At 34.2% G+C, this 22,061-nt stretch overlaps 2 protein-coding genes across 7 annotated transcripts in view; one reads left to right on the top strand and one right to left on the bottom strand.

The window, feature by feature from the left end:
- FGF7 (fibroblast growth factor 7) overlaps positions 1 to 19,647 on the bottom strand; it is a 62,473-nt gene extending 42,826 nt beyond the window's left edge. Inside the window, exons 1-2 of one of the 2 annotated variants that reach the window (XM_004056164.5) lie at positions 19,233 to 19,647; positions 18,086 to 18,637 (exon numbers count right to left, since the gene is read on the bottom strand). In XM_004056164.5, coding sequence (XP_004056212.2) covers positions 18,086 to 18,371 — 286 coding nt within the window. In that variant the 5' untranslated portion in view covers positions 18,372 to 18,637; positions 19,233 to 19,647. The remainder of the gene's footprint in view (positions 1 to 18,085; positions 18,638 to 19,232) is intronic. The other variant, XM_055362979.2, reaches the window with a different exon arrangement.
- FAM227B (family with sequence similarity 227 member B) overlaps positions 1 to 22,061 on the top strand; it is a 284,908-nt gene that overhangs the window by 168,765 nt on the left and 94,082 nt on the right. The gene's annotated exons all lie outside the window — the stretch shown is intronic.

Raw genomic sequence — 22,061 nt, 5'->3', positions numbered from 1 at the left:
AGTGAGTAACTACTCTATGCAAAGCACTATTCTAATGCTGAGATGGGAGAGAGGGATAAGGAAAGGGGAGAGAGTGACAAGGGAATTGGAAAAGAGGTGATATAATAGATGGAAAGACCTATAATACTTCCAACTCCTGGTTCTAAAGTCTAGGAGAATACAGTAATCTAAGGAGAAAATCATAACAGTAATGCCTTATATTTGTATACTGTTTTACAGTTCTCACATTTTACTCTCACAAGGTACTCAGCAGTGTGCAGAGGTGGACTGAAATGGCCAAGGGGAGTTTCATGGAGAGTTGAGACTTAATCTGGGCCCTGAAGAATGGGTAGATACTGAGAAGAAAAATTCTAGTCAATATTGTCATGCAGGGTGAAAAAGTATGGATGTTTATATTCTAGGAAAAGTAGTGAATAGATTGGCTGGCTAGAATAGAATCTTTCCATTAGCAAACAGTAGAAAATAAGGTAAAAGAAAAAAATGAGCCAAATGATAGAGTTTCTTAATGATGAGCTGAGAGAAGCCTTACAATACCTTTATTCACTGAAGTTTTTATTGCTTCTTACTTAATTCAATTACTTGAACACATTATTTCCTAATGTGCTGGACACTATAATGGATCTTTTGATAAAAAGATGAAAAAGAAAAGTTCCCTGCCCTCAAGGAGCTCTAGCCAGACAGACATATACAAATAATTATAATACTTGAGCACTACACAAAATGATAAAAATAAATGCATAAGTACAATGAGAAGGTTGGTCCCTCCTCCTACTGACCACTGAGAAACACTGTATGCAATTAGTCATGTGACTGATAGGAATTCAATGAGATAATACATTTTCTTTAAAAACTTTACACAATACTGCTATTAAGAATAATAATTATGAAAATGTAATAAAATAAAGAATAAGAATTATGAATAAAATAAAATAGTATTATAATCATTATCATTGTTATTTGAGAGGCTGAACATATGAAATGATGTGGAGCCCCTGAGAAGTACTGCTGTGGTGAATCAGAAGAAAATTATACCATGTCATGAAATGCACTCTCCTTTTCTCTCTATATATGGAAATCCTAACTAATCTTTATGTCCCACTTTGTCTGTAATGCTTCCTGGTCTACTTTCCTGGTCTACTTCAATCCTCTGGAGCTCCTGTTGGAACTGTGGCCAATACCATATGATTTGGCATTTAATGTCTCTCTAATTTTATTTTTATTTTACTTCATCTTGTATTGATATTAGTTTTATTTCTAAAATTGGATTCTTAGGGGCTGAATCCAAGACATATGTTATGCTTTCTAATCGTTGTATCCCCTAATGAGCCTATAACACTGCAGACTTAAATTGATGCTAAATAAGTATGAATTGAGTGTTTAATTTGAAAATCTAAGTTGTGGGCACCCAGGCAACATTGGCAGTATTGTTTGGTGAGGCCTCTGACCTCCTTCTGCAGTCTCTTCCACTTCTGTATTCTCTTCTCCTTTTAAGGTGATCTCATGTTCTCTGTGTTCTACCCAGTCAAAACCCACATTCAGGAAATTATCTTATTTACTCATTCATTTTAAAGTTGTAAGCTATTCATAAGTATTTAAGTGTTATGTTTTGGGGGTAATTTACACTTTGAAAGATAAAACATTAAGCCAAAAAGAATGAATCTCTAAGCAGTAAGCAGGTTGAGTTTTCTTGTTACAGTTTTTTGAGTCTAAACCAACTTATAACCAGTATCATCTTGATAGAACACTTAAAATGTTAAAATATTAGAATGTTTAATAATACCTCAGTAATCAACTTCAGAATGTTATATAACAAAACAACTCAATGGGTGGAAAGAGCATTGGCTTTTCATTTCTGTAGAGCCCTGAGTTCAGGTCCTGACTCTGTTGTTTACTAGAACCAAACCAGTCTCTGACTGTCAAACTGAGCCTCATTTTCCTCATTTATAAAATGGAATTAGATGAGAGAAATCATGTAAAGCACCAAGCACTGTGCCTGACAAATAGTTAATACCCAATAAAGAGAAGTTTTTATTCTCCCATCTATTTGTTTAATAAATATTAATGCATTAATTTGATTAATTTTATTTTAGCTATATGACTGTACAACAATATGTTCATTTTAGATAATTTTATGTAAATAGGACATTAAGTAGTTTCAATTTCAGTTTCAGTTAAGTATTTGGTTTTATATTATAGATGGCCAACTATAATCAATTTGCTGATCTCTTTTTCCTGTATATATAAACATTGGCCTTTCACTATAAATACTTTGGAGCAATATTCTACCCCTCTATGATGACTGTTTTACTTATAAGAAATATATCAACTTTTTGACATTTGGTGGGAGAACAAAAGGGGAAATGATCCAAATTGTAAGAGTGTATAAACAGAAGGAAATCAGCTAAGCTTTTGGTGTTACAAACCACAGTAATAACGCATATTGTTTACACAGTGGGTTTAACTAAAAGTATGCTGAACTAAAAACCAGAAGACTTCAATTCCAGTCCAAACCACCACTGCCACTAATTCGTGATGTCATTTTGAAAAGTTATCTTCTGGTGACTCAGTTCCCTCATCAAATAAAATAAGCGTGATAGACTAGATCAGTGCTTCTTAAACTTTTATTGGAAACACAGATACTTTTGATAATGTGATAAATGCTTTGAATCCTGTCCCCAATATTTGTGCATATTTTTTCCTTTCCAGTTTCCCTGAGGGCTATCTGCAAACTTCATGTCAAAATCTCTGGACTCTATGATCTCATGGCTTCCTTCCAGACCTGTAATTCCAGAGTGGAGTTGTCTTTGTTTCATACAATCATTAGTGTGATTTTAAGCAAGCAAATCATCCAGTTTCTTTCTCAATGCTACGAAGTGGGGTATTAACACATGGTATAAGGTTTCCTCCCTCTGTCTGCAGTAAGAGAAGAGAGCCACGTTCCTCCTAAGGAGACCCTAACCCAAATTAGCAGTTCCAATAAGGAAAGCTATCTACTTCTCAGGCTTGTTCAGAAACAAGCTTATTCCACAAAGTTATTGCTCTGTTTCTCTTCTATTGTTGCTTTAACTTAATTTTATGTGTACTTAGAATTTCAACTTGACTAAAAATTCTTCAGATGCAAAAACCATGCATGGTAGTTAGTCCGTGGTTTGGCCCCAATGATCCCTAACACTTAGTATTCACTATTCACACCCTTGGGTAGTTCCCTCCCCCAACGTTTTACTATTTTACTAGGGTTAGTCCGTGTGACCAATAAAATAAGGCAGAAATGATGGTACATCACACTGCAATTTCCATCTTAAAGATTCTCTCTCTCTTTGCCTCCCTTTCTCTCTCTCTTTCTCCCTCCCTCTCTCTCTCTCTCTCTCCTACCCCTCTCATTGCTCAGTCTGAAGGAGGCCAGTTGCCATGTTATAAGGACACTCAGGAAGCCTGTCAAGAGGCCCACATAGCAAAGAGGAAGTTGCCGGCCAACAGCCTGATAGAAACAGAGGCCTGCCAACAACAATGTGAGAATGCTTTATATAGATCTTTCAGCCCTAGTCAAGACTTAAGAAGACTTCAGCCCTAGCTGACAGTTTGATTGCAACCTCGTAAGAGTCCCTAAGACCAACCCACTCAGCTAAGCTACTCCCAAATTCCTGACCCTCTGAAACTGCAAGATAATAAATACTGTTTTAAGCTGGTAAATTTTAGGTAACTTGTTATGCAACAATAGATAACTAACTTTCTCTCTCTCTCTTTTTTCTCTCTCTCTCTTCTCTCTCTCTCTTCTCCTTCCTTCTCTCACCTTACCACCCACTCTCTCTCTCTCTCAGTTGCTTAGCACTATTGGTAACATTTAACAACTGAAATCTATTCAAGAAATCTGGCCTACCTCTCTTCAATTTATATTTATAAAACAAATACAAAAACAAAAACTGAGGCCTAGGATAGTCAAGTATTTGCCCAAGGTCATTCAGTTAATTATTGGAAGAAAAAGGATTAACACCCAGGTTCCATAATATATGATACAGTATTATTTCCTTGTCCTCGTGCTCCCTCTCACTTTCTTATCAACTCAGTCTACTCCTATGCTATATATAATGTGTATTAATATTTATACAAAATAATGCTATTGGTGTGATAAGCTAAGACTGATAACTCATTGGTGAATTTTCTAGCCTACTTTTCTCCCTTTTCTCTTCTGCAATTGACAATCTGGTCCATTTATAAATCCCTGTATCAAAGACTGGGTGGAACAAAGCAATGGATATTCATTATCATGAGTTAATTTCATTGCTTTGTGGGTAGTTCTGGTAAGAGGATTTGGTAAGAAAGGTTAAATTTTTAACAAAGTAATATTTGAGTTATTAATTGATATTAACTATCCAGGTCATTTTTGTGAATAATGTAAATGACTGTTTTTGATTAGTTAGTGCTTCTACTATTCTTCAATGGCTCCTTATAGCCTATGGGTAAAGCTTCATATTCCCTAAAACAACTTTCCAAGATATGAGACTTCCCTGCAGTCTTATCTCTTCCTACCTCCTATCTTGAACTTGGTACTCCTGAAACACTAATTCCCATACAAACCTACTGACACACAACTCAGCTTTTTCTTCATGTACTATTTTCCAGGAAGAGATACCTTTCTTCTGACTCCCTTCCCCATTTCCTACCCTCTTCTCTAGCCTGATTCACTCCCACTGGCTCTTTGAGATGTGGTTAAAATATGTTTTTTGAGAGTCTTGCCCTTTCTCTCCCAGGTTCTGTTAGCTGGCCTCCACTAGAGTCCTCTAACTGCCTGAACATATCTTTATCACAGTACTTACTATATTCTACTGAAATTGACTCTTTGGTGTTGGTATCCACACATAGGCTGAATTTTTTCAACAGTGGGTCCTTGCATTGTGTATCTGTGCATACACAGTACATAATACGTAAAATATGCTCATTAAATATTGCAATAAATAGTATTCTAATTGCTGGAAAGAGCCACTGCAACTTTCAGAATACAAACCTTCTAAGATATTCTTAAGACACTGAAAGAACCTAAAGTTAATCAGGTCACAAATAATGCATGTCTAGTTTTCAGAAAAAATATTGAGAAACAGATATGATTTACCCAGAATCACACCCCAAAAAAATCCTTAAAATAGAATTCCAGATATACTATCTTTGCATTAATTCATCATTTTTATTCCCTTTCTTTTGCCTCTTACTTTTTGTGGAGCACAGTCCTAAAAGGATTAAAAATAAACTAAGGACATGGACAAAAGAAAGAACCTATGTGCCAGTAAACTGTTTCTTTTTCACCATCCTTCAGACATGCTTGTTAAAACAAACTCTCTGCTGTTTCTTTTATTTGTTTTTGTGTTGCTTTGTATTTGGATTTAGTGGCTTTAGGGAAGGAAATTATCTTTAGGCATTCCTAAATATGACTAAGTTATCTGAGATTATCTGAAATTAAACTGTATATATACAATTTAATATATAATATATGTAGTGTCTGTATAATTATTATTATGCATTCTATAATAATTTTCCAGACCCTAAAGAACAGAAGTATAAATAGTTTTAATAAATGTCAGGAATGTGTTTAAAATACAACCAAGTTAAATTTTGTAGCATCTTAGCAATGTGTAAGCAAAATAAACTGAAGGTTGCTACGCCTTCTCAGGGGAAGACAGATGGATATATTTCGTACAAGGAAACTTGGAGTAAGTTTTTATTTAATAAGATGAAGATAATGCCAAGTATTCATTAGGTCATATTACAGAGAAGAAAATTTCAGTTATTTGTATTTCTTCAGATGCAAATTATCCCACTGCTTGATACAAAGTAATATGCGATGTTTTAATAACACCAGTGACAGTATAGTGATACATGTGATGATACTAAAACTGTGCTTTGGAGTTAAACCTACTTGGATTCACATCCCAACTTTGACAGTTACTAGCTATGTAACCTAGAGCAAGTTACTTAATTCTGTGAGCCAAAGCTCCCCCATCTGCAAATGAGCATAAGTCTGCCCACTTAATAAGAGCCCTGTGAAGATTAAATTAAATAATGTATATAAAGTGTTTAACACAGTGCCAGGCACATAGAAACCACTCACACATTTAATTTTTGTTGTAGTAGTCATTTTTGTTATCTTAATACTAATGGCCCATGTTTTCATTGAGGGAAAAAGTTTACTTAAAAATGCCTCATTTTTCCTCTTCACAGTCTCTTAGTAACCAACTTGTGTTGATAATAGGAAAGTTGGAAGGTTTAAAGCAAGATTCTATATATGAACTTCTTGCTCCTTAATATACAATGATGTTAATCACACAATGGATTCATCAGACCTACTATGCAATATCTAATCTTTGTAAGTTAACTGACTACTCAAATATTTTCAGAAAACAATCAACATTGTGTGCAAAGGTTTTTGATAGGATCATCTGAAACACTGGCTAATTTTGAACACCAATCTTTCTTCACTAAAATGAACAACATCTAAATAGGAAGTAAAACAGGCCCATGTATAATTTTAAAACAGTTAGAATTTATATACCAGCAAACTTATTAAGCTGGCCAGTTTCCTGAGGGTCTTTTTTTTCTTCCGTGAAATGAAGTAACTGTGTAATTGCAAGCTTACAGCATGGAGATATTTTGAGAATTAATCAGAATGGAATAAAGTACTCTGTACCAATTTCAATGTTGGCATATGTATTTTTAAAGAATTAACATTAATTATATACTTACATTTATTCACTCAATAAAAATGTTCCCAGTTGTACATTGTAAGATTTTGCAGACTAAATTAAAAGATTTATGGCAACAGTAACAGATTTACTTCTATACAGTGCAGTAATTTTAGTGGTAATATTAATTTGAATATCTAATAAACTACTAAATAGTACTTTAAAACATCATAAATTTTAAATTACAACATAGCAACTATGATATAGATTTATGCTCATCTTCTTTGGGGTATCTATTATTATTCAATATCTGGCCATCTTCCAGCCAGTTAAGAGAAAATTTGAAGACCAAATTTGGCCAGAATCTTTTCAAAGCTGAAAGCACTTCTGTGTGCCTGTTAAACATCCAACATTATTTTATAACACATTATTTATACAAGAAGGGAGGTGAGCCTAATTTTGCAGAAACAAAGACATATCAGTAGTTTTATGAAAGTAGCATACTTCATGAATTAGAGCCCTCTAATTACCCATAACTATGCACAGCTGCTTGACTACTGAGTGTCTTGATTACATAGTTGAAACAGGTGATCCAGTGCTCATGGTAGTAAAAGTATGTCTTATCTTAAAGAATGTGGTAGATAACCTTCATAATTTTGTCCTTACATGCCAAAAATATGACTCAAAATTATTTTTCTCACATTTTAGAAACTGTTAGGGAAAAAAACTCCATAAAGATAACTTCGATTTTACAGTGATTATTTGTCAACAGCTGACATAGGTAAGTTACACTTATGGTCAAAGATTGAAAAGGCATTAAAAAGTAAAAAATATTTCATTCATTTTTTTCACACTTATGCCTTTTCCCCATGTACCCCCCTCTCACTTCATACACAACGATTTTAATGTATACCATTTTGTATGTGTTCGAAATGAACATTACTGTTTTGTATGAATGTATTTTTATTGTTGTAAAATACACACAACATACTGTTTATCATAAAAAAGTGAAAAATATGCAGTTATTCAGAAAAAATATATTATTCCAATTGAATTATGCCTTCAAAATTTCCCTTTAAAGGAAAAACATTGCATGAACTTTGAGAAATTGGTTCTCTTTTTTATTAATTAATTATTAATTAGTTTTTTATTAATTATTGATGTTTTCCCTTGCCAGATTGAGCATACACAGTGAACAAATTCACAGTCTATGTTTTTAGATTTAATTTAAGTTGCTGGTGGTTATGTTTTTAATAAACATAGCAATCATTCGAAGCATGCAAATTAATAAAGAGTAAATGTTCTTATATTTTTAATAGAAAAAAAAACTTTTACCTTGGTGAGTTTAGCATTGATACTTGGAAAGATGTTAAATCACTTTTCATTTCCCAATCTTGCAATGCTGTTACTACCAAACATCTACAAAAAGCATTTCCTCTGAGGATAATACATCTGTCCTCTATCTTTTGTCCTTTCATCCTTCAGGCTATTTCCTCTCAGAAAAGATTTCCATGCCCTTCTCCTTGTGTTGGGTTAGACAACCTGCGATGTGCTCTAAACTTACTCACTCTGACTTGGAGTTCTCCCTTGACTCCCAACTGTTAATTCTGTAAAAGCATGGACTGTATATTTGCTTACTATTGTATTCTTAGTCTAGCAAAAGGAGGTATAAATAACTTGGTTGAATTAATTAAAAAAAATAAAAGTCATTAGCCTTTAAAATTTTGCATATCTTCATTATTCATGCAAACAAAGGAGGAAACTATGTAGCACCTACAAGTGACCTTCCTGTGAGAGCTGCCTCAATATGAACCAGATAAACTAGGCCTATGGTCAGAAGTACAGTTAGAGACCCCGTAAGATACCAAAAGACTCCTGAAGATCAGGCTACTGGCACTAAAACAAATTGAGAGTGGATTCACCAACTTTCTTGACTTCTCCCCAGTTCTCTCTTCTTGTGCATGTGCCCTCTCCTCCCTTCAGTGCTGATCACCAACTCCAGTATCAATATTAGTAGGCAGACCCCTGCCCCAAAATTATCAGTCCACTGCTTGTTTTCTAGTATAGCTCATTTAATTATTAAAGACTTTTTCTCTTTTTGTCTCTAATGCAGATATTCCTTAAACCAATATCAACTATGAATTACTGTTTTTTTCTGTTTATAGTTTTTGGCATGCATGGATTAGCTGGCAGTCAGGTGGGAACAAAAATGGGTGTCATGGAGGGCCACAGCTCCTCTGGAACTGGTCTTCATTATGCCCTGCCAATCAACCTTCCAGTGTCACCAGTGGTAACTGTGTCTGCTTATATAGTTGGCCTCTACAATAAACCAAATTTTCCACCAGTTCCTTGAAATCACCTAGAAAGACATTAAATCAAATTGGTTCTGGAGGCCATTTTTTTTTAGTGATAGAGAATGAGAGGGAAGTGAGGTGTATTTCTCTTTTATTTCAGCAAGGCTTTTAATTCTTGCCCACTTTAAATTTTCATGATAATTTAGTAATCTATTTCTTATTTACAACTAATTTTAAATGTGTAATAAATTAAAGGTTAAATATATTGAGTGATCACCAATCTTTCTCCCCTCTTTTACCCTTTCATCTCTTACACTGGGCTAAGTGCTGCTGCTTATACCACTGGAAGATTAAAAAAAAATAAAAAGTAAGATATGGTACTTATTTTCCCAGAACTGACATTCTAGTGACAGTGCCAAATGCAAACAGAAAGAATTATAAGACAAGGCAGATGTGCTGTGCACAGGTAGAAAAGCAGTTGGGGCACAGAAAGAGAATAAGACCATTACTGGCTCTGTATTTAAAATCTCAAATAATTGATTTCTTTGAAGAATGTGGAGATTAATTCATTAAATTTGTAGTCCTTTCATCAGATTATGTTAAATTTCTAAATAATTTTTAGCCAGTAAATGAAACATTTCTTTATTGAAATAATTGAAATAGCAACAAGTTTTGCTCCAACTACTTTTTTGAAAAGTAAAAATTTATTGTTTTAGATATATACAGTAAGAATTTTTCAATCATATTAGGATCCTAAAGCATTTTTAGGTTATAGCATAGGAAATGTTTTTGGTTAGTTTATCGGTGGCCCAAATAATAGCTGTTGGGCATCATTTCTTGTTACAGGAGGGTGGTCCTATAAATCTGCTCAGAACTCAGAAAGAATTTTAAATTAGGCTTAAATCCCACTGCAAATCCCTGGATTTCTGTCCAGTATTCATGCACAAAATATTACTCTTATAGTCCGAAATCATATATAATCTTCTGACTTTGACATACATGCTTAGTTGGTCATTATTAAAATGTTGGTTCAGGTCAATTGTATAGTTTTTTTATTTGATTCAAACAATTTAGTGGCAACTTCGTTTAGTTCTCAACAACATCAAAGACAGATCCTTAGACGATAGCTCTCAAGTTGAAATTTAATAAAATTTAAATATTCCACCCAAACCAGGGACTAAGAATGGAGGTGAGGGAGAGGAGGAGTGTTATGTTGTCAAATAAGTTTAAGAAATCATGTATACTCTTTTCCTAGAGTTTTTAAAATTCTCATTAGTATAGTATAGACTCAGAGAAATTCTGCTGAAAAAAAATTGTTCAGTTTTATTTAACCTAATATTTCTCAGCGGGTTAGTTAGAGAAGCTGTGCTACAGGAAACAGCCTTAATATCTCAGGGGGCACTAGTGTTATAAAGAAACACAGTTTGGAAATATTACCTTAAGAAAATTCTGCAAGCTGAGTTCATTCTGAATTTGGTCTCAAACCATTTTCTTAGCATTACTTACAGTTAACATCTAAAGTTCAAGTAGCCAGATAAAATGGGAAATATTACAATAGAATATAACAAATGTGGTATTTGAGGATATTGAAACATGTCTTATTTCTCTTACATTAATCTTAAAAATAAATTCAGTTTCAGAATAATTCTGATAAATAAGCAAAGATTATTACAGTTTTCGGCACAAAATCAACCAAGAGATTCAAACCTATTTGAGTAATACCTGTAATAATCTATTATCACTTCAACCCCTCTGTATTATTATCTGAAATTATTATTTCAATTTCTAGTTAAATCCAACCCCCAGCATTTTAGTGGTTTTGTTTCTTCCTTCTACTATCTTGTCATTCCATTGTCTCATTCTTTAAGTGCATCAAGAAAGTTAGTGGAGCTATATTTTATGAGAAACTTTGCTTCATTTTAAATTTACAGAAGATTTAAAATCCAGTAATTTTTATGTAAAGTCTTTTTCCTTTTCTCTTTTGCTCTTTTTCCTCCTGTTCACAAAGATATTTTCTTCCTCTTTATTTTTAGATGGACACTAGCTAATGACTCTATCAAGTACTCATGACCACTCCAGTAGAAGAGATTACTTTCTTCTGGAGGGAAGTTAAGCAACTGGAGAATCTCTAGAGCTAATTCTCCCCAGTATACATCAAATTTTTTTCCTCTGAGAATGATGTTGCCTGCCTAAAGACAAGGTTTACCTGGGCATGGGTACTGGATAATTCTCTCTCACTCCCCATCTTAATCACTTTGTCTTTACATATTACTACACAAACCCTTTCATACACATAGTTAAGGAACTTTAATGACATTTTTGTTAGTGAATTTGACATGACTTCTCTACTAAAGATATGTCCAGATATAATCTCAAATGCAGATATAAAACTTGGTCCAAAAGCGGTTAAACATTCAGGAACTCTTTAACACAATTTTCCAAATCATGTGAAAGGCAGAGGATTTTCATTTACAACCTATTTGAGGGGTAAAAATGTTAGATATTGTTTAGTAAAGGAGTTTATATTAAAGTCTGTTTCATTGAACAAGAGTCATTTTTCTCCATATTACTTAAGTATACATAATTTTATTGTGAGATATGTAAAATTTAAAAATGGAAAAGTATTGTATTCCAATAGTGATGTTAGAGAAGTTATTGTGCTACCAAAAATTGTGTGATACAAAGGAAGAAAGCTATGATCCTTAGAAAATAAAAAAAGCTTTGCCCTAATGTTGTGCATCATTCCAGTCTTAAAAAGAGAACAGTCCTCTAGCTTTATGTCTTTTCTCTGATCTGGATAGACCCTTGCTATGGTTTGAATGTCCTCTCCAAAACTCATGTTGAAATGTAATTGCCATTGTGATGGTATTAAGAGATGGGACCATTAAGAGGTGATTAGGCCATGAAGGCTTCAACCTCCTGAATAGATTAATGTCATTTTCTCAGTAGTGAGTTATGAAGAGAATGGGTTGTTAGAAAAAATGATTTCAGCCCTGTCTGTCTCATACTCTCTTACTCTCATACATTCTTGCCCTTCTACCTTCCACCATGGAATGACACAGCAAGCAGGCCCTTGCTAGATGCCATTACCTTAATATTGGACTTCCCAGCCTCCAGAACTGTGAAGAATAAATTTCTTTTCTTTATAAATTATCCAATCTGCAGTATTCTCTTATATCAACACAAAGCAGACTAAGCCAACCCTCTAGAATTGTGGTTCTCTCCCCCTGGGTTTCCTAGGCTAGAGGTTGTCTCCTTAAACCTCTGCCTTTGAACTTGGTTGTGTGGCCATGAGAGGTGAGATCCTAATCTGGGAGCATCTGAGTTCATAGTCATAAGGTGGCTCATTTAAGTGCAGAATAAGCAGACATTGAGGCCTGCAACTTCAAGTACCCTACTGCAACACCACTTTAAAGTGTCAGAAGAGATGCAGACCTGCCTGTCGTTGTGAGGCTGTGGTACAGAACCTATTCTTCCCTGCAGCTAACTCATTCACCAAAGCAGTCTTCTTAACATAGTAGCTACAGAGCTATCATCACATACATTTCCAGGCCAGTTCACCAAATGTTGGAGCCACTAAGATTTGTCAGAGAGGTCAGATGAGCCCAGAAGAACCCTCTTGGTGCATAATTCAGAGATTTATGCCTAATCAAGCCTATTTCAAAATCCTCTAGGGTTCAAGTTAACTTTGAATCCTTCTACAGGGTCTGAAACATTCCCAAGACCCCTGAGGTGGTCCAGGCTGAATTAGAATTCTTGTTCTCCATAAGCAGTGGTTTGCAACCTTAGCTGCACTTTAGAATCATTGGAGAACTTTAACAAATACTAATGCCTGGTCCTTCCCACCTTTGTGAGATTCTGACTTAATTCCCCAGTAATCTAATGTGATCCCCTTAGTCCAGCGGTTCTCATCCCTGGCAGCATGTCAGAATTATCTGGGGAGCTTTTAAAATTCCTGATGCCCAGACTCTACCTCAGATCAATTTAATGAAAAACTTTTTGTGGGTGGAACCTGGCATCAGTATTTTTTTAAAGTTCCCCAGCTGATTGTAATATTTAGACAAGGTTGAGAGATAGAAAAATCTAGAAAAGGCAACCCTTTCAATATATCTAAGAGCTGACTTCTTCCATTCTCTGTAATTCACTTGGGCCTCTGAATGCTCTAGAACTGTAGGCTAAAGAGTTATTGTACAGCTGAGTCATAAGGGTCAGTCTAGATGAGGATTTACAAAAGAGAAAAGATGATAAGAGATGCACTCGTGGCAATGAATGAACTTATTAGCACTTCATAAGTGCCAGGCACATGTGATAGCCAAAAAGAAAAGATTATAAAATTAAAAACTAATCAAAGAATGGCTAATATTTTCAAATCTGCTCCCCAGCAGTTTATCCATTCTCCATAATTTAAAGCCCTAACAAGTTACTTAAGGGAATGCGGGTCACCAGTTCTACAAGATTCTACGTTGTCTATAATTGCTAGGATTTTGGTTCGACTGCGTAGATATGTTACTTATTATCTATTTTTTTAAAGGCAGGGGTTGTCCTTACATTGCTATTTTTGATTCTGATAATGTGAATTATTGTTCTTTTAGATAACTTGCTAAGAACTGTTTAGAATATAAGCAAATTTACCATCTCCATATTCAGAGGCAATATGTGTATTTGCTAGCTTCTAACAGACTTTATTGTTAAGTAGGAGCCTATCCAAAGAATTGTTGACAAATGAGTCGCTGAAGGTTTTGTAGCCAAAGTCAAATTCAGCAACGCTGTGTTTATTTGCCTTTTGCCAATTGTTAGGCCATATCCCATCACAGTCTAACAGTCCAAAAGAGAATATTGCCAAATCATTGGCCAGTTTTCAGAATGGCTAACCCTTTTCTTGCTATGGAACTAACAGTGCTTCATTATAATCAAGTGAGGCAATTTATGACGAGAAATTCTTAAAAGGAGTAGATGATATTGACTATTATTGGGAAGAGCACAACTTTTTAGTAATTGGATACCAAAAGCAAGAAAATTATCCTGAGGGATTGGATTCTGTCTTCCACATCTGTCTCTCAAGGCGGTCACTGAGTGCCCAGTGCACTGCTGCTTTCTCTCACTCGGCACCTCAATACTCAGCTTAAAGAGCAGTGTTATTTCTGTCAGGTGCAGAATGATAGCCTCTGTCTGCTGTTGGACTGCCTGGTGCAGTAGTAATCTAAATTCACCCTCTGATCTTGTCCCCATGGGGAGAGTTCTGACAATAAAAGTGGAAGTATTGACCATTCATTTCACCCTTTTATGATGTTCTCAATGCTCTTCTTCTTCTTCTGCGGAGAAAATGAATATTTACTTCATTTTGAATGTGTACTTTGGAGGGACATTTTATGCTTTTAGTATTCTTATTATTAGTTAAGGTTAGATACTAGTTTCATCACCTGGAAACCCACTGTTAGGCTAAATGTGAAGCCACCAGAGAGATAAGTAAAGAGGAGAGACTTTCTGCCTCCTGGGTAACAGTAGTACACAATCCTTATGACCAGTTCTCTAGTAGCAGCTTCTGTCCCCTCAAGAGTCAGAAATGTGGTCCAGTATCTCTCGGCCTCTCATGAATTCCCCCATCTTCATAGTTCTTATTTATATGTCTACTAATACAAGTCTTATTTCTGTTGGGTTCCTTGGTGCACTCTTTCTGTAATATATTCATTCTAATCTAAACTTAAAATATTTCACAAAACAACACAGTAATTAAGGTAAGACTAAAGTAAGTGACAACCTCACAATCCAGGATAGCTTAAGTAATTTTTAAAAATTCCCTAAAGTTATGAGACATGAGCAGTCACATCCACTTGCCCACCACTCCCTTTTCTTTCTCCATGCCCTCCATCCATCTACCTCAGCCCAAAACATTGTGGAAGCAGAATTATACATCTAGATATTTTACTTCTCCTGCTAGCTCCAATCCATATTTACTAGTATCTTAAAAAACCACATTCGTGTGTGGAAGCATTGCTTCTGCTGGTGAAGTGAGTAGTCCTCTGAAGCCTATTGACATTCTCAGGTCAGTCATTCAAAAAAAAGTCATGAGAAAAGATTGGGGACTTTCTTTTGGTAACCAGAAGAATAATTATATTTTGCATAGCTGGCATATTACTTTTCATGTAAAATTTTATCTTCCAAGACACTAAAATCTATACTAACTTAAAAGACCTCCAAAGAAAGGTGATTGACATGACAACCTGTTGAAAAAATTTAAGGCATCAAAACATTGAAAATGAAATTCTGAGTTTGATTCTGATCTTTAATCAGAATCCTGCTGCATTTCATTCTAGTAGACAATCCAATTACCTTTTTCTCTCATTTTAATGAAAATAGGAAGGAAACATTATTTCATTCATTTATTTGTCCATTCATTCAATTAATGATTGAGGAATGTAAACAATCTTCAAATGTCATAATTTCAAGTTTCCATTCTTGTTATTTTAAACAAATTCTGAGCATTTTTTGAACCTAGATTTCCTAATATAGCAGCTTCAACTTCACATGTGTCAATTAGCACAATTGGACATTCACTCTTAAAATTATTATAGTAAGGCTACCCTTCAAATAATAGGAAATGGCTATCAGAATTTTCTTCTAACATGTTATTCTCCATATATTCTTCATTGTAGCATTTCCCTCTGTACCTAAGGACTTCCTATAGAAAAAAAAGAGTGCCTTATCCTCTTTTTAACTTTGGAGAAATCTTACTGACTCCTTCTCCAATAAGATAGCCACATAACCTGACGACAGTTTTAGGGTTTACTTAAAGGATTCTGATGAAAGTTTCCCTTTCCAGGATAATTAACGATATCAAGAAAGTATACCATATATACAGCCTATTAAAAAGTTTATAGAAGTAAAAATTATTTACATGATGTGTATCTTGTCTTTTTAGTACACTGGTATTGTGACATTCTAATTTATAACAATATAGGGCGACTTCCTTTTTTTTTCTTTTGTGCTATAGAATTGGTGTTAGAGGAGATGGTTTACAAAATTGGCTTTAGGGTTACTCAAAGTTAGCACTAAATTGTATTTCAAACTATAAAATAATTTTAGCATTTTATGCATGTGTACTACCTGAGTTTCATTGTTTCAAGAAATTTTAACACGAACAAAATAAAATTTACATATGCAAATGTATTCCAATTGAAGATATTGTTGATCCTAAATAATTATGCATACTATTCATTTTCACTGGATTTTACATCTACTTTTTAGCTTTTTCATTACTTGGTAAAAGGATTCAAAAGTAGTAGTCAACATGTAGAATTCCACAGTTAAGGTTTGGTAACCTTATTGCTATAATTTGAAATTAGTTCTGACAGCTTATCCTATTACTTTCATCTCATTCATTGTGTGAGATAATTATACAATGGGTATTTAGGTTTCTTTATATTTATGAAATATATTCTGTGGTTTAAAATAGAATAGACTATAAGAACTGGAAAGTATCATGGAAATCATCTGTACCTATCCCACATTTTATAGATGAAAAATTGAGCGTCAGAAAAACAAAGAAATTGTCCCCAGATCATTCATAGACAGGGAATTGCCCCATGTGTCATAATTTTTACCTAGGCTCTGTCGTCTCCACCAGGTTTTATTATCCATGATATTATTATTGATATATATTATCCATGATAATATATAATATTGTTATTATATCCATGATACTATCCATGATAAATCTGAGCAACTTTTAAATAAATTAATTATAAGCCAAATTCTGTTGCTCATATAGAAGTAGATATCAAAAAAATTTTCTCCAAATAGTCATTTCCTTAAATAAACTTTAGTATAATAAGAATGATCTTCTAGGACTAACATGATACCTTTATTAATCTCAGTAATAATAATAAATAATAATAATAAAACCATAACTGTCCAGTCATTAAAATGGCCTTAACACTCTATATCAATTATGGTTAAAAAGAAGGTCTTCTCATTTTCATGTTGGAAACATAATTCTTTGAAATTCCTATTGATTGGTTGATTAGTTCAGAACCCTAAAAGTCGTTCAGTAAACAGGCAACAAAAGTTTGAGTAATTGCTGCAAGCCTGGCACTGTGATTTGCACATGTTTACACCAGTCTCCCCATGCATTCTTTTTCAAATGACTTTAAAACAATTAATATGAAATTATATATTAATAACAATGTTGTCTGAGTGCTAGTAATGTAAACAAAATTTATTTTTACTAAGTATTTTAAATCCTTAATGTATATGTTGAGGTGTGTATCTTATTCCATTACATTTAATACTATTGAAGTTGGTTATTCATCATAACCATTAAATGCAAAACACAACCCTGATATTTTAACATAAGAAGAATAACTGATTCTTGGGAAAAATGTAAGGCTTTAAATTGAAAAACGTGGAATTACCATCTCTTCCAGCTCACTTTTTTCCCCTCACATTTACATTTTTCTTAAGGTAGCACAGAACTTTTATGACATAAAAGATTTAGTTAAGGAAAGTGTTAGGAGAGATCTGTTTTTCTGCCTAAGCTGATAAGTCATCAACTTAATACAAGCTCATTATGACTCAAATGAATAAGGATACCACAGATTCCCTTCTATTTTATCATTATACACAATTGCAAAGGAATGCATATCTTAGCACAGATTAAGTATTTTAATTTACATCATGAAAATATTATTTCAAAGAAAATCAAATTAATAAAAATAATTTCCCTACTCTTTAAACTAGTGATAAATAGCTTTTAGTGATAATTTATGAAGTTCTAAATTAGATATCTTAATGAGTTTCACTAGACAATATTAAGTCACATTTTGTGTGAATAATATTATTTATATTTTGCTTAACTTATGAGCATTTTCAGGACAAGGAGTATATATTTTCAAATTGGCTTGGATTATCAGGTCCAACTATAATGTAAGTAGATTTGCCCTGTTCCAAGAGAGATTTTTAGGGGCATAGTTCAACATAGTTCAATTTAGAGAAATTAGGTGACATTTTATTTAATTTTTTTTCCAAGAAGCAAAAGGAAGCTGAGAAAACATGTCACCTGAAAATTGATCCATTAACAGATTGCTAAGGTTCATAAGCAGTACTTAAAATACAATTACTTACTGTAATTATTCTTCATCTCTTGGGTCCCTTTTACTTTGCCTCTTTTATCGATCCTCAGGTACCACTGTGTTCGACAGAAGAGTCTTCTCACTCTTATATCCCCTCCTTCCATGTAATCATAACTTCTTGTGTGTCGCTCAGGGCTGGAACAGTTCACATTTGTAGCCATTTGCTCTGGAGTCATGTCATTGCAAGCTAAAGATATAGTACCCACTAGACAGATAATGTGAAAGCATGATCTGTAGAGCAAAGTTGGCAGGATCCATGTCAGTATCCATTTGTGCATTATAGTGTAGTGCTCCGGGTGTTCATGAATAACATAATGAAAATGAATCTTGAGTTGATTGTTACTCCTAGGTCATTGACCTCTTCCTATCTGTGAATTGTAGATTGATTTAAGAAAGAGTAGTTGCTCTTTCCAAATTGTTAGCCTTATCCTTTTAGTTCCTGATAACAACACAGGATTCCTCCTTAAATAACTCTGTTGATAAATCCTCATAAAAACAGTTCGTAGTAAGTTCAGTTGCTGTGACGCTGTTTGCTATTTGACTTCTGTTTGCAATGAGAGATTAAGAATAGGGAGGGGAGGAGAGAGGAAGATAAAAAATTGTATGTGTAAATTTTAGTGGGTAAGTAGTAGTATTAGAATACAGTATAGGTTATTCTTTGAAGATACATTTAAAACAGCCTTCACAGAGGATGTCAAAATCTTTACCACTTTATGTGTAGATTTATAAAATTTATGCATGAGTAGAGACAAAACAGAATATGACTGTACCATTCATTCCAATTGCTATTTTGTGAGAACCATACTGCACTCAGAACTATTGATTTAAATTAAGTTTTTACAATTACTGCTAACAAAGTGTAACTGCTTTCTCCCTAGACTTCTTTATTATATGCTTTTACATTTGTGGTTAATCAATTATTTTCTCCTGAACTGCCCAGGTTTTTTAAGTTAAATGTCAGGATTGCTCTGGAGAACTTCAACTTTATCTTTATGTTCTACAGCATAATTACTATAGATAGTTACATGGCTCAAAAATCTTGTAACTTTACTTTCCTGCTCGGTACTAAAATCAGAAAAAGAGATAAACTTTTAGAAAACATTCAGCATTGTTTTTAAAGACAAATAACAGTAACTTACTTGTTTTGTTGATAACAGCTGGATATATAAGAATTCCATGTCTGTTGTCTGCCTGGTGCAACTTGAGCCTTTCTACTGTAGCTACAAACTATTTCTCAGCTGAAAAGTTCTCCAGCAGAATCATAATTGTTTCCATAAATCAACAGGCAGAAGGATTTTCTCTCTGTGTGTGAGCGCGTGTGTGCTTGTGTGTGTGTGTGAGCCTTTTATTCAGGGCTTTTCGATAAATACCTTTGCTGACCTCATTGGAAGCAATTAAAACTTAGCCAGTGAGCTGTTAGTTGAATACAACAGCGAGAATAAAAGGAGGCTTGTATAGTATTCAATGGTCATGAGAGGGAGCTATGAACATGTTTTATGCTTAAATCTACAAGTGGGTACCTACTTTGTAGAAACAGATCTCTGGTTCTGAAGCAGTTAGAAGGGGAAAGGGAATTTTTTAAACCTTCTTTGCAATATAGCAGTTGTATTATACTTGGAAAATTATTCATTTGAACATATATATAGGGTTTTTTAATACTTAGAAAATCTTTTCCATAGCTTTATGATACATGCATTTCTTCAATTACTTCTTTGTGCTCAGAATGTTAGAACAAAACTGGTATGTGTTAACTAACATATGAGTGCCTTAAAGCACTGTGTAGATAAGTTGAATATTATCACATCATACAGAGACAATTCATTGAATATGAATATAAGTACAATTTTTATGTGTTGTAATCCTAGGCTGAAAGCGAGAAGATCTAGATTCTTATTTGTGTTGGACCACTAATGACCAGTATGACTTTGGGCAAGTTACCTGCTGTTCCAGAGTCTCAGCTGCTACATTTGTAAAATTGGTGTATTGGTCTAATGCCTCTATGGTGCTTTACAATTCTGTGATCTGTGACTTATACTCACTACTAATATAAGGAACAGGGCACCTACTTTTAAAAGCTGTTATTCTTTAAAAAGGAGGAAATGGTTTCACATTGATTATCAGTGTTTGATTTTTGCCTCAATAAGAATATTGGAACAATAAATGTTAATTTAGAGATGGAATTATAATATGTATTGCTAAGGTAAATAAGAGAAAGCTATTTTACTTTCCAGCATGAGTTCTCTCCTTTACTTCCTGTTCTGGTATACATGAAGTAGTGCTCAAGTGTTGTATTAGATTCTTGGTGTAGAATAATTGTGTTGTCTATCTAAATCAGTATTAAGAAAGTATATTAAAATTATCTTTTTCATGTTATATACTCCTCAAAACACACACACACACACACACACACGCACGCACACACACACACACACACTCTATGTGAAATGCACTACTTTACCACCAGGTGGTGCATGTAGACCAAATAGGAAAAGGAAATTAAATCTACTCAACTGGATTATAGTTTATGTGATTTCTCTTTGTATCTGTCCCTTTAGGGAACAGAATGAAGAGCACAGAATAGTTCAGATGTACCCAGTTACTCTTCATATGCCAAATGTTGAATGTTCCACATTTATTAAAGCAGAGGGGGACAGACTCTTTGATCATTGCATCTGTTGAAAGCTAGAAAGCTGAAAACATCCTATCATGTATTCTCTAAAAGGAGGAAGAGAAGGAGGAAAGAAAATACAATGTTATTGTGTTCTGAATCACACTCCGCTAGTTTGGGAGGTAACAATAATGAGCAGGCTCAGAATTCCTAGGACTTAGATATTGCTTCTAAAGAAATAAAAGTTATCAATAGTAAGTTTACAGTGTAAAGATATTCAAGAGCTACTAAATCCATTTGTTCCATACTGAACCCACGGATTTTAAACCAAGAAATCAGTAAGTGAGAAGTCCACATTTGCTAACTAAGTGCTAAATACTTAAATGAAAAAAATGGATAGTTTGTTAGCAAAAAGTGCTTAGTGCCTCCTTAATATCTGCTATATAGGATTAACTGTAAAATGGGAAACAAAAGAATAAAATTGTGATCTATGAAAGTGCGTTAGATGCTATTACACTCTGTAATTTGGAAATATGATCCAAGTAATATTAATGAACAGATTAATATCAACAAGGGAACTGTATCAATGGTTTAAATTCTTTGATTATCATTTTTATTGGAGAATTATTAATTCAGGATGGGCCTACAATTCATTAGGACCACAGCTATAATGGAGAACCAAACTTAGATTTCACTGTGCCCTTATTATGCTTATGCTTCTAAATGAATTCTCCAGGAACTAAGAATGACTTTAGGCAACTGTAGATGGGGTAACCCTCTGGATGTTTTAAGTTATACATTGGCAACCGTTTGTTGCTCTTGTTTTAATAGACCTATAGTGATAGATTAAGCACAGGAATACTTTGAAGTATTGTCTTTTTTTTGTTATTTGTAGATTGAATTTTCTTTTTTAACACACCATTGCTGGCTTCAAAGAATTAACTGGCCCAGCACGGTGGCTCACGCCTGTAATCCCAGCACTTTGGGAGGCTGAGGCGGATGGATCACAAAGTCAGGAGATCGAGACCATCCTGGCTAACACAGTGAAACCCCGTCTCTACTAAAAATACAAAAAAATTAGCCGGGCATGGTAGCGGGCGCCTGTAGTCCCAGCTACTCGGGAGGCTGAGGCAGGAAAATGGTGTGAACCCGGGAAGCAGAGCTTGCAGTGAGCAGAGATCGCGCAACTGCACTCCAGCCTAGGCGACAAAGCGAGACTCCGTCTCAAAAAGAAAAACAAAACTTTGCCTCATTCATAATCATGTATAATATAATCAGTAGAAGGGAACATAATTAAATATTTTCATTACTTTGCATTCTTACATCTTATTCTGTTCCATATCCTCTCAGTTTTCATTCT

This window comes from Gorilla gorilla, chromosome 16 (genome assembly GCF_029281585.2).
Source record: "Gorilla gorilla gorilla isolate KB3781 chromosome 16, NHGRI_mGorGor1-v2.1_pri, whole genome shotgun sequence".
In the NCBI taxonomy this organism is placed as follows: Eukaryota; Metazoa; Chordata; class Mammalia; order Primates; family Hominidae; genus Gorilla; species Gorilla gorilla.
This window is presented reverse-complemented; position numbering and strand designations above follow the sequence as displayed.